The 13577-nt window shown below is 35.6% G+C and overlaps 1 protein-coding gene across 1 annotated transcript; it reads left to right on the plus strand.

The window, feature by feature from the left end:
* Window positions 1-372: 372 nt before the first annotated feature.
* TFPI2 (tissue factor pathway inhibitor 2) lies at window positions 373-5620 on the plus strand. The gene is made up of 5 exons (XM_060019903.1): window positions 373-658; window positions 937-1119; window positions 2352-2531; window positions 3728-3898; window positions 4228-5620. Exons 1-5 carry the CDS (start codon window positions 373-375, stop codon window positions 4308-4310), a joined length of 903 nt encoding a protein of 300 aa, XP_059875886.1. The 3' UTR covers window positions 4311-5620.
* Window positions 5621-13577: the final 7957 nt, after the last annotated feature.

Raw genomic sequence — 13577 nt, forward strand, 5'->3', positions numbered from 1 at the left:
TAAAGAAATACATATACTTAAATTTCTATTAAAGGGTCTAATGCAATGAGCCCAGCTCCCCTTGGCCCTGTGAATTTCACACTTTCTGCCCTTCAAAGACCTGGACTTCGTGCTTTCAAAGTGTGGATTCAAGCTTCAGCGTGATGCTGCAAGTTGGAACCTTGTGCAATCACACCCAGGTCATTTCCCTCTAGCCTGTGGACTTCCCATCTCTGACACAATGCCCCATCTGGTCATCCCTGCTCGGCCACTGGAGAAAGTTTGGGAGGCAGGTTCAACTTGGTGGGGAATTCCTCTCCCCGCCCAACCCCCACCCACCGCCGCACACACTCTCCAGCGTCCAGGGGGCGGCAGGGTCAGCGCTCTCAGGGCATGAATCAGTCTCCCCTCCAGGCTCCGCAAAGGCACGCTCCGCCCTGTCCCAGGTCAGAAGGACGCTCACCCTACATAAAGCAGCGGCACCCACCACGCTGGAACTCAGACTGCCTCGAGGTTGGACGCTGTGCACCTTCCTCCCGCTGGCACATTCTGGGGACGCCTCACCCCACGGGCGGCTTGAATCCAGACACCATGTACTCTGTTCGCCCCCTCCAGCTGGTGGTTCTGCCGCTGCTCCTGGTGGGAACTGCGCTGGGAGATGCTCCTGAAGCGCCGCCAGGTATCTCCCTGCCCGGGGACCCCCTTATCGCCCCGGCCAGGCGGCGAGGGCTCCGCGAACCCCTGCACTCGCTCTCTGTGCCCCGCTTTCCCCGATCCCTGCCGTGCACCACGCAACGGGGCACTTGCACCCAAGTTTGCACTTTCTTTCTCTGCAGATGCCCTTCTGCTGTGCTGGGAAGCTGCCGGGACAGAACTCCCCGGGAAGCTTCTCCCTCCGCGGAGATGTGGCTGACCTCCTTCTCTCACTCTCTGGCTCTCCTTCTGCCCCTCCTGTAGGAAATAACGCGGAGATCTGCCTCCTACCCCCGGACGAAGGGCCCTGCCGGGCCCGGATCCCCAGTTACTACTATGACAGGTATACGCAGAGCTGCCGCGAGTTCATGTATGGGGGCTGCGAGGGCAATGCCAACAATTTCGAAACTTGGGAGGCCTGCGATGAAGCTTGCTGGAGGATACAGAGTAAGTGCTCGCACGCACACTCAGGACTCTTGTGCTGCTCCTTGCACTGAAGGGCTAGTAGTAACTTAGCTTATTTTCCAGATCCCATCTTCTACAGTAAGTTTTAGCCTGAATTTTCTCAAATATTAAGGCTTTTAATGCTTTTCAGTTTACCACAAGTGATCACAAAGTTTACAACGCCTAAGACATCTCCTCTCTCCTAACTGGCATTTATCATAATTCACTGCGTGTGCAGACTCAGGAAAAGATTTCACCAGTAAGACGTAACACTGCAAGAGTATAATGTATTAGGTGCAACATAAGGGCTTTTCTGTATTTATTATAGTTCTAAACCTATGGTTTTTATGCCTCCTTGAGAATAGCATTTTCTCGTGTCCACTATCTATCAATCTGAAATACTTTTAGTGGATTTTGTTATTAAAGTGTGATTTAGCTAATTATAACCTTATTTTTGTCCCCAATACCCCATCAGGTCTTAGATTAGTAGAGAGATATAGTGGAGATTCATGATGCTGTTTTCGATTTTATTTTAATTATGTTTATTATCTCTGTTAAGGCCTGTAACAGAACCTGGGGCTCTGCTATTCAAGGAATTGAGCCAGGGAAAAATGTGTATTCCTACGAATAAGTTTGATTAACTTCGTATGTAGAAACAATCAGAATACTCTGAGAGAACAGTCTTTCCACTGAAGTTGAAAATTTATCATAGCCGAGCCAAGTCTGGAGACACTGTTAAAAAAAAAAAAAAAAAGCCGAATCCAGTTGCCTCTCAGTGTCTGTGGGGATTGGTTCCAGGACCCCACCCCACCCATACCAAAATCCACAGCGTTTGTCTATAACATATGCACATCCTCCCTTATACTTTAAATCATCTCTAGATTACTTATAATGCCTAATACAACATAAATGCTAGGCATATAGTTGCCACCATAGGACAAATTTAAGTTTCGCTTTTTTTTTTTTTTTGAACTTTCTGGAATTTTTTTTCCTGAATATTTTCTGTCTGGGGTTGGTTGAATCTGTGGATTCTGGACCCAGGGATACAAGGTCTCACTGTAACTGGACTAGTGGGCAGTCTTTTGGGGGTTTACTAGCCCAGCACTAAATATGATGCCTTCCCCCACTCCACCCTGGCCACCACCAGTTGTTTCTGAAAATACAGTCAAGTTTTGAAAGTAATACCAAGAAGATTAAATTTTTACTAACATTGTTTTATGCTCTTCTTGTCCTAGAAGTTCCCAAGATTTGCCGGTTGGAAGTCAGTAAGAGGCAGTGTGGGGAGCTCAGAGAAGTGTATTTCTTCAATCTAAGTTCCATGGCATGTGAAAAATTCATATCTGGCGGGTGTCACAGCAGTGAGAACCGGTTCCCGGATGAAGCTACTTGTATGGGCTTCTGTGCACCAAAGAAAGGTAAATATTCTTTTTACAGTGTTTCTATTTCATTTCTTTATTAAGGCTTTAGGGTGAAAAAGTTAACAATTTGATGTGGAATGAACATGGTTTGCGTTCTGGTGATTTCACATATAATATGATATCAATCTTCACACTATTGCCCTGTGAGGGAGTATTATTATCCCCTGTTCTACATATTAGAGTGCAAGCTAGAAGTTAACAACTTGCCAAGTTCTCAGGGCTGGAAAGTGACAAAGCTATGATTCAAGTTTTGCTTCCTCTTCTGCATTGTTTCTTTAGAACTATTTCTCATCTACGTAATTTACACGTAAAAAATTACAATCTTCATTAATGACATGACCTCAGGTTTGTATGAAATCAGTTGTATATATGAGATAGTGTGATAGAAAGACTTCATGGTGAAACCTGAAAATTTCTAAAGTTTTTGGTTAGATTTCTGTGTTCTTTAGTAGTTACAAATTGTAGCACAAATTGATCTCTATCCCTCTTTTCTCTCTTCCCCATTGCTTACCTACATTCCCCCCACACAATCCCTAAAACCATGGGTTACTTGGGTAGTATGTAATGTTTGTACAGGCATTTTCCGTAGGCATAGCAGAGACACGTACACAGAGATAAATAAGTTCAACAAACAAGGAAAACTTGCTTTGGCAGAGACTTTGATAAAGCTCTGTAGCTATACAGTGTTGAATATGCAAAATCTTGAATTAATGAGGAGATGGTTCTTGCTGGCGTTCTTTTAAATTGTTTATGTAAATGTAAGTGTTCCAGTGGCTACCTGGGAATTAGATACATGTATTCTTGATTAATAATGGAAGGAGAGCTGATAAAAACATTTAAAATAAAACTACCAACACAAGAGAGTTTACCAAAGCATGTCACATATTTTCCCATGAAATGTAGCCCATTTTTACCTGTCCATATCTGTTTTTCGGGTTTAATTTCTTTACACATTCAAACGATACAAGGATATAGCTTGATATTCTGTCCACTTTATAAAAATTTAGAGTTAACAAAATATGGCATGTCAGCTGTTTTGAAATTCAAGGCACACTTTTTAAATGGCGTAGTATATTTTGGATTCCGAACGAAGCTTCTATGGGATTAGATTTTCTTCAGTTACTTCAGTAATCAGCACAGTTTAGTAAATCTGCTATTACTGCATTTTTAAGTTTATTTTCTTTTTCATTAAGGTCCATCATTTTGCTATAGTCCAAAAGATGAGGGACTATGCTCTGCTAATGCAACTCGCTATTATTTTAATCCAAGACACAAAGCCTGTGAGGCCTTCACCTATACTGGCTGTGGAGGGAATAACAATAACTTTGTTAACGTGAAGGACTGCAAACGCATTTGTGTAAAAGGTAGTGGATTTTTTTCTTATTCAATTTTTAAACTAACTTTATAAATAACTCATAAGCAAAATTATATTTTGATGTATCCATTTTACTAATAACATATTGCCATTTCTAGACTACTTCTACATAGATAGCGCTTTAGTACTGGTCAGTTTTGTCAAAATGCTTATACTGGCTAGGTAGAGTGTTATTGACTAAGTGGATAGTGAGTAAAACTGACTTTATAATCATTAAAATTAAGATGAGGTGAGTTTGTAAGCATGTCGTAAGTGGTGATTTATAGCGAGCCTACAGACTGGGTAATATGATGTTTATTTTTATTTTGTTGACCTTAGCCTTGAAAAAAGGAAAGAACAAGAAGATGCCAAAGCTTCTCTTTGCAAGTAGAAGACTGAAAATTAAGAAGAAGCGATTTTAACCCTTTTTTTTTTTCCGTATGTCATCTTGTGAATGCCTTTATGATTATATCTGAAGGATAATATGGTAACACAAGTAAGCGAATCATTAGTGATTTATTCACCAGTTCTTATGTTATATTTTTAAATTTGTGTATTTTTTATACATAACTAGCTGCTATTCAAATGCGAATCTATTATTTTAAATTTAATGTTCAACTATTTTTTTATGAGGTTAAATTCTTGCTGTGCATAAGATATAAAAGCAAATATGACTCACCCAGTTCTTGGGGTTGCTCTCCCTGATTTCAGAAGATGATAGTAACTGAAAAATATAAGACAATATAATCATATTCTTTTAACACATAGGATTATAAAAAGGACCAGCAAATATATTTAATTTTGCATTTAAAAGTTAGATTATATTTTGGGGCCAAGGAGACAAACTTGCAGACTTACCAACACTTCAAAAAATGTCACAAATGCTACTATGTAGACACTGCTAACTTATTTCTATTTCTACAGTGTCATTTAAAAGATAATAAAATAAAGTAACTTTTTTGACTGAATTAAAAAGCTAGTAAAGTAATTACAACCAGAAATGCACTCCTCGGGTAGGGGTGGGGGGATTCTCTGTCTCTCTCTCTCTTCAGCTATCCATCCATCCCCACTCAGCGTTAAGTTGTTAAAATTTTTGTACTGTTCAAGGTGCTTATTTATACTATACCAGAGACAATGCATAAATTTAATAATTTAAATTCCACTAATAAAATATTCCTGATAAATATGATCATCCCATTTTAAACAGTTTTTTTCTTTCTCTGTAACAACAAGAGTTTTTAAAATTCCTACATTTTCTTGGCAAGATTAATGTTTAAAAGTATGCCCCTGATATGGCCAAATTATAAGTACATTTGCCCTTTTCTTGAGCAATGCCTCCTTTAAAAATCTATCCCAAAGGTATTGTGACAAAAAAAAACCCCAAAATGCTAATATGCTGTAGTTGATATATTATTTGGAATAACTGAAAACTGGAAACAAACCAGATACTCATCAATAGGGGGTTGGTTGAAGAAATTATGGATGAAAAATCAGCAAATTATCTATATGTGGATATCATCTGATCCTCAGGATACATTAAAGAAAAACAGGGTCTAGAACAATATGAATAAATACACACACACACACAAATCACAGAAGATACAAAGATATTAAAAATGTTTACCTATAAGATGAGGTAGGAGACAAAGGATTGGACAGGTATGGAAGTGAAATTTATGTGAATGTACCTTACTATAATTTTGATCCTGGATCATGTAAATATTTTGTGTAATTAAAAAACAAAATTAAATCAAAAAGAATAAAAAGCATTCCTTCTAAAACTGGAAACAAGACAAAACAATTGAACCTAAATGAATATCAAATAGTGGCATAACTACAAAAAGGGTATATAATTATTTTCAGTGACTTTCAAAACTAGTATTTTGACTCTGTATCTTTTGGAGGATATAATCTAAGAGTCAAATAAATTCTGAAGCTATCTAAAAATACATTTTTTAGTCTGATTAGTAATATTGTTATTTTGAACCTATCATACATAGAATACTATATTATATATTCTATAAAAATGTATTTGCCACCCTTTCATTGAAAAGTCTTTTGACAATCCAGTAGGAGTAAGTATACCTACCGTCCAGATTATGGTCACTAAAAGAAACCAGAGCTTGCTGAGTCTAGGTCTGGGACAGGAAATGTGTAAGATGAACCTGGGCCATCTTATGCTGTAAAGCAAGGAAACTATCAAAGACTAATGAATTAAAAAAAAAAAAGACTAATGAATCACGTCACAAAAACAGAAGAGTAACATTAGGGGACTTCCACTGACCTAAAATGAGGCAATATGAGCATCAAAACAAAAAATGACCACAAATATATAAGTATATAAATATGAATATAACATGAGTTAATAATTACACATACACCTCCTTGGTGACTCTTAGAGGTTGCTAGGGCATTGTCTCATTACTCTGAAAACTGATGAAATTAGAAAAATACTAAAGTACTTATCCTTTTTTATTTAGTCTTAACAACTAAATAGTGTACGAGAGAAAGTTACTCATAGAAGAATCCCACCTAATACATGCAATAAAATGTTAGAAGATACCCCTAATGAAGTATGCATCTAGGTAATGATCATCTGTGGATGCTGAAACCATGGCATGAAAGATTGATGGGGAACAGTATCATGGAGAAATCAGACTAATGTCTCTGAACCCATGGATAATTTTAACATTACTAAAAGTGTGCCAAAAGACATTATTCACTTCTGGATGTGATGCAATAAGAAGTGTACACCCTTTCTGATGAAGTAATCTTTCAGAAAGAAAGAGAGAAAAAATTAAACCTGAAGTTAGGCCAGTCTCTAGAGCTTACTGTCTATCATATTGCCAGATTGTAAGGTACTCTTGGTGGGTAAAGGAGCAAGTTGGAAGAAACCAGGGAAAGTCAATCAGCCAAATACATAATATTGGACATTCTACAGGACAAATATCCTAGTTTCTCCAACAAACCAAAACAATTTTTAAAAGGAGGAAGAAGAGGAGACAGTGCTTTTATAGAGTATGAGATGTAACAACAGCAAAAAGCCTGTCATTAAAAGGTTTTCAGTTGAATAAGGCCTGTATTTATGACTGCTTTTGGTGGTTTCTGAGAATGACTATAGCAGAAGGATCTTGTGTGTGCTCTGGGGTTGTCGAGTGAGCGATACAGAGCCTCTGGGCATGGTGGTTAGGGGGTTTCAAGCACTACAGGGAAGCTTGATTTATTTGTTGACTTTAACCCACCCTGGGACCAAAGCCCTTTGGGGATCATGGACCTGACTTCACTTACAGCTACAGCTTTCTGCTCAGCAAGGGTAGGAGGTAGACTTTCTGATATAACTGTTCTAATAGCCCAAACCTCTGCCATTTTAATCTAATGACGAAATAAACAGAACTGTCGTAGGACATTCTGCAGTTGAAGGGAAATTCCTTTTTGCCACAATCAGCTTGAAGACAGGTCACTACTGTGATTTTACCAGACAGCTGTTTAAAAGGAATGTCTCATTCCGTGACACAAAAAAAGGAATGGCTAGCTTTCGAATATCACAGCCTCTTACTGAAAAAAATTACTCTGGACTACCACTTATGCACACACATTGTCACCGACAGAAACTGCAGTGGAGCCTTCTAGATTGCCTGGATCATGGTACCTCCAAGTGTACATGTTATCTCTGCCAACAGTCTTGTAGACATTTAGCTAATGATGTTATTTAGTAAGGGACTGTCCTTTGGCATGTCCTTCCCTGTATTGTAAGAGTGGTCATAGAAGCTTGTCTTTAGAAGCTTCATGTTTCTAAAAAAAAAAAAGAAAAAGAAAAGAAATGTCTTGCGATAAAAATAAGAAAAAACAGAAAAGTGCAGAGTTGTAGCTTTAAATATTTGTTGTCTATATATTCTGTCATAAATATAGAGATGGAGGCAAGTAAATGTGGGAATCAAAATCATCTACAATTATTTCTTCTCCCTTCACCCTTGTATCAATTGGTCGCCAAGTGTATCTATTCAAACCTATTCTAATCCTCCTTATCTTACTCCAGAAAATTAAAACATTCTCCCAAGTTTCCTCCCTGCCTATGTCTGCTCCATATCCAATCATCCACACTAAGGCCAGGGTAATCTTTCTTAAAAAAAAAATAATCTTATCAGGTTACTCTTCTGCTTAAAACTCTTTAGTGGTTGAATTGGGAGATTGGGATTGATATATATGCACTAATATGTATAAAATGGATAACTAATAAGAACCTGCTGTATAAAAAAATAAATAAAATTCTAAAAAAAAACCCTAAAACAAAAAAAAACACTCTTTAGTGGTTTCCTATTAAATCTTCATGTTACTGTCCAAGCCCCTAGTATGTCATTTAAGACTTCATACAAGTAGACCATGACATTCTGCTCCAGCTTCATCTCCCCGATTACACCATCATCTATAACCTACAATTCAGTTGCACTAAATTGTGTTCAATTTCCAAAGCATAGTGCTTTATTTTTCTATAATACAGTTATTAAATTTTGTGCATGAGAGCCATCTGGGCAGCCAGGCACAGTACAGACTCCTAAGCCCCATGCCCAGGGGTTTTGATTTAGTGGTTTGAGTTGGCACTCAAAGATGTACATTAAAAACACTGGATCCAAATGATTAGAACGTATACTTGCATGACACGTGAGGAACACAGTTTTATGCCTTAGAATGTTTAATTTTCCTTTGAAAATAGTATCCATCCCTCCTTAATAACTACTTGACAAGTTGAATCTTCTTGTTGGCACAGCATTCCTAGACCCTCCTCAAGCAGGTTTAACCATCTGTTCTGTGGGCTTGGCTATACCCAATACAATTCCCAGTCACTCTAACACAGTATTTAATTATTTTCCCAGGAGTTTTATTGTTAGGGTGTTTGGGTTTTTCAAGTAAAATTAATAGGTTTTTTTCATTTTAAAATATATTATCATACTCACTGTATAATATATAGAAAATAAAAGAAAAATATAAGGATAAAAATAAAAACAATCCAATATTTTACCACTAAGTGATTAACAATATTTGTCTCCTTGAGGGAGAAATAACTTAGTCAAGAGATATGAGCATTTTTATGCTCTCAGTATATACTAACAAACTGCATTACAAAGTTAAATCAATTTATCCCCACCTAAGAATCTATGCAAATGTCCAACAATTTGGTTTAAAATAAACAGAAAAATAAATCACTTCTTTATAATTAAGTGGTATCTAATCATTATTTTAACTGGTATTTCCAAGATTATTACTAAATGTTGCACTTAAAAATATTATACATTTTCTCTCATTAAAGGTTAATACTTCCCTTTAAACTTAGCTTACAATGTTAACATAAAAATAGAGCTAATATTTTATACTCGAATTTTTAATAATGAATTGTTTCAAACATAGAAAATTACAGAAAACATTATAACTGACCCAATTTAAAATACATGATAGGAGTTTGCCAGATTTGTTTCAGGTGCTTTTTCTATTTTAAGAAATGAGATGTGGCAAATAGAGCTTAAGACTCAAATGTTCCTCTGTCATCCCATTTCTCCCTTACTCTCCTGAGAAGTAACTGCCCTCCTAATGTTGGAGTATATACTTTCTGTGCATATTTTAATGCTTGTATTATGAATATATTCACCCACAGCAATATGAAGTATTGTTACACATTTTAAAATTATTTATGATGTCACACTATGTATCCATTGTCATCATGCATTGCTACCATTATGTTTTAGGTATAGTCTATAAATCCACATTGTTTCATGTAGATCTGCTTCATTTATTTTGACTACACAATGTTATTCCAGTACATGAATACAGTATATCCATCCATTTCCCTATTGACGTATATTCCCAAATTTTTGCTTTTATAAGCAATATAATAACAAATGTTTATATACATATCTCATATTACACACACATGGACCTGGAAGTGGAATTGCTAGTTAAAGACATGTTCATCTTCAACTTACTGTATTTTGCCAGATCACTCACCAAAATATTAGTACCACTAAGCACCAATGTACACAAATTTCTATTTCTTCAAGTTTTTGACAACACTGAACACTGTCAAAGTCTTTAATTGTTGCCATTTATAAGTGAGAAATTGTACCTCACTGTTGTTTAATTTTTATTTTCCTGATCAGTAATGATGCTGAGAATCATTTTTTTATATTTGTTGGCCATTCTCATTTCCTCTTCTATAAATTGTCCATTTGTATTTCTTCCATTTTTCCCTTTGACTCTGTATCATTAATTTGTATATTTTTATGTATTCTGGGTAAGAATCTTTTGTTAGTTATGATTTACAGATATCTTCTTCCAATTTGTGTAAATAGTGATGTTATTTTGTTTTTCCTCTGCAAGTTGGATTGTGAAGCTACATTATTTCATGATATGTCATTAAGCAGGATTCATTTAGCACTTTCTCAACTCTTAAACTGATTATGTGACATCCTTACAAGAAATCAGGAAGTATGATATTTGTGCCAAAGCCCAGTAGATTGTGAGATATTTCCTCAATAAAACACTGCAACAATTTGAACAAAGTGATAAGGAAAGTGTTATGTACTATAAGAATTATTATAGAGAATATAAGAAGAAGCAATATTGGAAAAATTACTGGCTAAGAACTTCTCCTAACTAAAAACATATGACTATATATTCAAGAAGCTCTACATGTTCCAAACAGAAAAAATTCAAAGAAAAATACAACTGACCACCTCTCAGTCAAAATTCTGAAAACTAAAAACAAATTGAAAATCTTCATATAACTAGAAAAAAACAAGTATCTCCAAATGAGCATCAAAAAGACTGATGACTGATGATATTTCAACAGAAACTATGGAAGTCAGAAAATGACAGATTAACATTTTAAAGTGCTAAACAAACAAAACCTGCAAACCAATAATTGTACACCCAGCAAAAACATCCTTCAAAATGGAAGGATGTTTTACATATGTAAAACATTTTACAATATGTTTTACATATAAACAAAAGCCAAGAGAATGTGTTGTCAGCAGATCTGCACTACAGAAAACATTAATGGAAATTCTGAAGGAAAATGATCCCAGAATGGAATGAGAGCACTAGAAGATAGAAGTGTGAAAAACTATAAATGAATATTCTGTTTAAAAGTATTGAGTATTATATCTTATGAATTTAAAACATGTAGGTTTTAGACATATGGAATTAATAGCACCAAAGGTAGGAGTGTTGGTTAATGGAATTAAACTTTTCTCAGCTTCTTGTATACTTTCGGGAGTATTACAACTTACTAGCTAGAATACATACAGTAGTAAGTTAAGGGTAATTGGTGAAAGAATAACAAAACAGATAGGGCTAAAAAGTGAGTAAAGAATGGGCTAATAGGAAAAATGGAATAATGATTAATCCAAAGGAAAGCAGGAAAAAAGAAATGAAGAAACAAAAGATGGGACAATTAGAAAACAGTGGCAAGATAGCTGACTTAAACCCAACTATCTAAGTAATATTATTAAATATAAGTTGGCTAAACACTACAATTAAAGGAAGAAATAGTCATGTTGAATTAAAAAACAAACAAAAATCCAGGATTCAACTCAATACTGTTTACAAGACACATGCTTTATATACGTGTTATAAATAACTGAAAATAAAGAATAGAAAAGGTATACCATATAAACACTACTAACCAAAATAGTTTATTAATCTCAGACAAAGAAGATTTTGAGACAAGGAGAATAGCCAAAATAAAGAGGGACTTTCACAGTGATTGTAATTTATATAATTTGATATTTTAACACAGTTCTTTCAGTAAATGAAAAAGTAGGAAAAATTAATGAAATAGGAAATGTAAATAACACTATACCCAACAGATTCAGAATAAACATTGTTTGTAAGTATATATGGAATATTTACCAAGTGGACCACTTGCTGATCCATAGGTAAGTCTCAATCTATTCCAAAGAATCAAAATCACATATATATATATTCCCTGTATATTCCCTGATTACAAAATTAAACTAGAAAGTTAGAAAGATGGTTGGAAAATCTCTGAGTGTTTGGAAATTAAACACATACTATTATATAACACATGTGCCAAAGATGAAATCACAATGGAATAGATTTCAGCTAAGTGAAAATAAATCTGACATATCAAAAATCTGAGATGCAGTTAAAATAGTGATCAAAGGGAAATTTATACTTCTAAATTAGTAATTAAAGAGAAGAAAGATTGAAAATCAATGTTCCAATCCTCCATCTCAAGAAACTAGAAAATTAACCATATTAAACACATTATTTAAGCACCCCCCAAAAATGTAGAAGAATGTAAGTTAATAAAGATAACAGCAATAAAAATGTTTAGAAAACAGACATAAATTTTAAGAAAATAAAGTCAAAATTTTTTCTTTAAAAAAGTTAATCAAGTATTTTGTTAATAGCAAGATTTTAAAGAAAAGAAAAAGAACATAAATTATTAATATCACAAATAGAAAAGCAGACAATATTACAAATCACAAAGTTGTTGAAAATAGAATTAATGGATATTGTTAACAAATTCATAACAATACATTTGGTAACTCAGATGAAATAGGCAAATTCCTTTAAAAACAAAAATGACGGGGCTTCCCTGGTCGCGCAGCGGTTGAGAGTCTGCCTGCCGATGCAGGGGACGCGGGTACGTGCCCCCGTCCGGGAGGCTCCCACATGCCGCGGAGCGGCTTGGCCCGTGAGCCATGGCCGCTGAGCCTGTGCGTCCGGAGCCTGTGCTCCGCAGCGGGAGAGGCCACAACAGTGAGAGGCCCGCGTACCGCAAAAAAAAAAAAGACAAAACATGAAAAGCTATGTAATTTGAGGGGTCCAGTACAGAGTGAGAATGGCAGATTCCTTGCTCAAACACTAATTAGGAATTTAAAGATGGTGACAATAAAACATTAAACCAAGAGCAGGACCCTTGTAAATGCATGTGACCACATGGAATGCATGCCCATTAAGCTGGTCCTGTTTCCAAAACTAACATGAAAATAGGAAGACATTCTGGATGTTCCCATATCTGTTAAAGAAATTGAAGCCACAGTTCAACTTTAGCACAAAGAAAACTTCAGGCCCAGATGGATGATTCATTGGTAAATTATCCCAGACTTTTAATAAGAAATAATCCTAACTTCCAAAATCTCTTCTAGAAGATAATAAAAAAGAAATACTTCCCATTTTTCAAGACTAAAACTAATTGGGAAAGGCATTACAAGGAAGAAAAATTATAGGCCAATTTCTTCTTTGTGAATAGATGCACAAAACTTGAACAAACTATTACAAAGTCAAATGCAGTAATATACAACACATCATGACTAAGTGAAGTTTGTCCCAGTGGTGTAAGACAGTTTCAACATAAGAAAATCAATCATTGTAAATGACCACATTAACAAAATAAATGACAAATCACATAATCATCTTAACAGATGCAGAAAAGGCATTTGATAAAATTCAGTATCAATTCATGATAAAAAAAATCTCAACAAAGTAGGAATAGAAGAGCTCCTCCTTCATCTGAAAATGGGTGCCCACATAAAACCTACAGTTAACATTATATTTAATGTTGAAATCTATGAAATTTAAGCTATATGAAAAGAGGAAGGAAAGCATCAAGGGGAGAGAGAGTGAAAAGGTGGTAGGATCAATAATGCTGTGAAATCTATTGTTGATAT

The sequence above is a fragment of the Delphinus delphis genome, chromosome 9 (genome assembly GCF_949987515.2).
Source record: "Delphinus delphis chromosome 9, mDelDel1.2, whole genome shotgun sequence".
Classification (NCBI taxonomy): domain Eukaryota; kingdom Metazoa; phylum Chordata; class Mammalia; order Artiodactyla; family Delphinidae; genus Delphinus; species Delphinus delphis.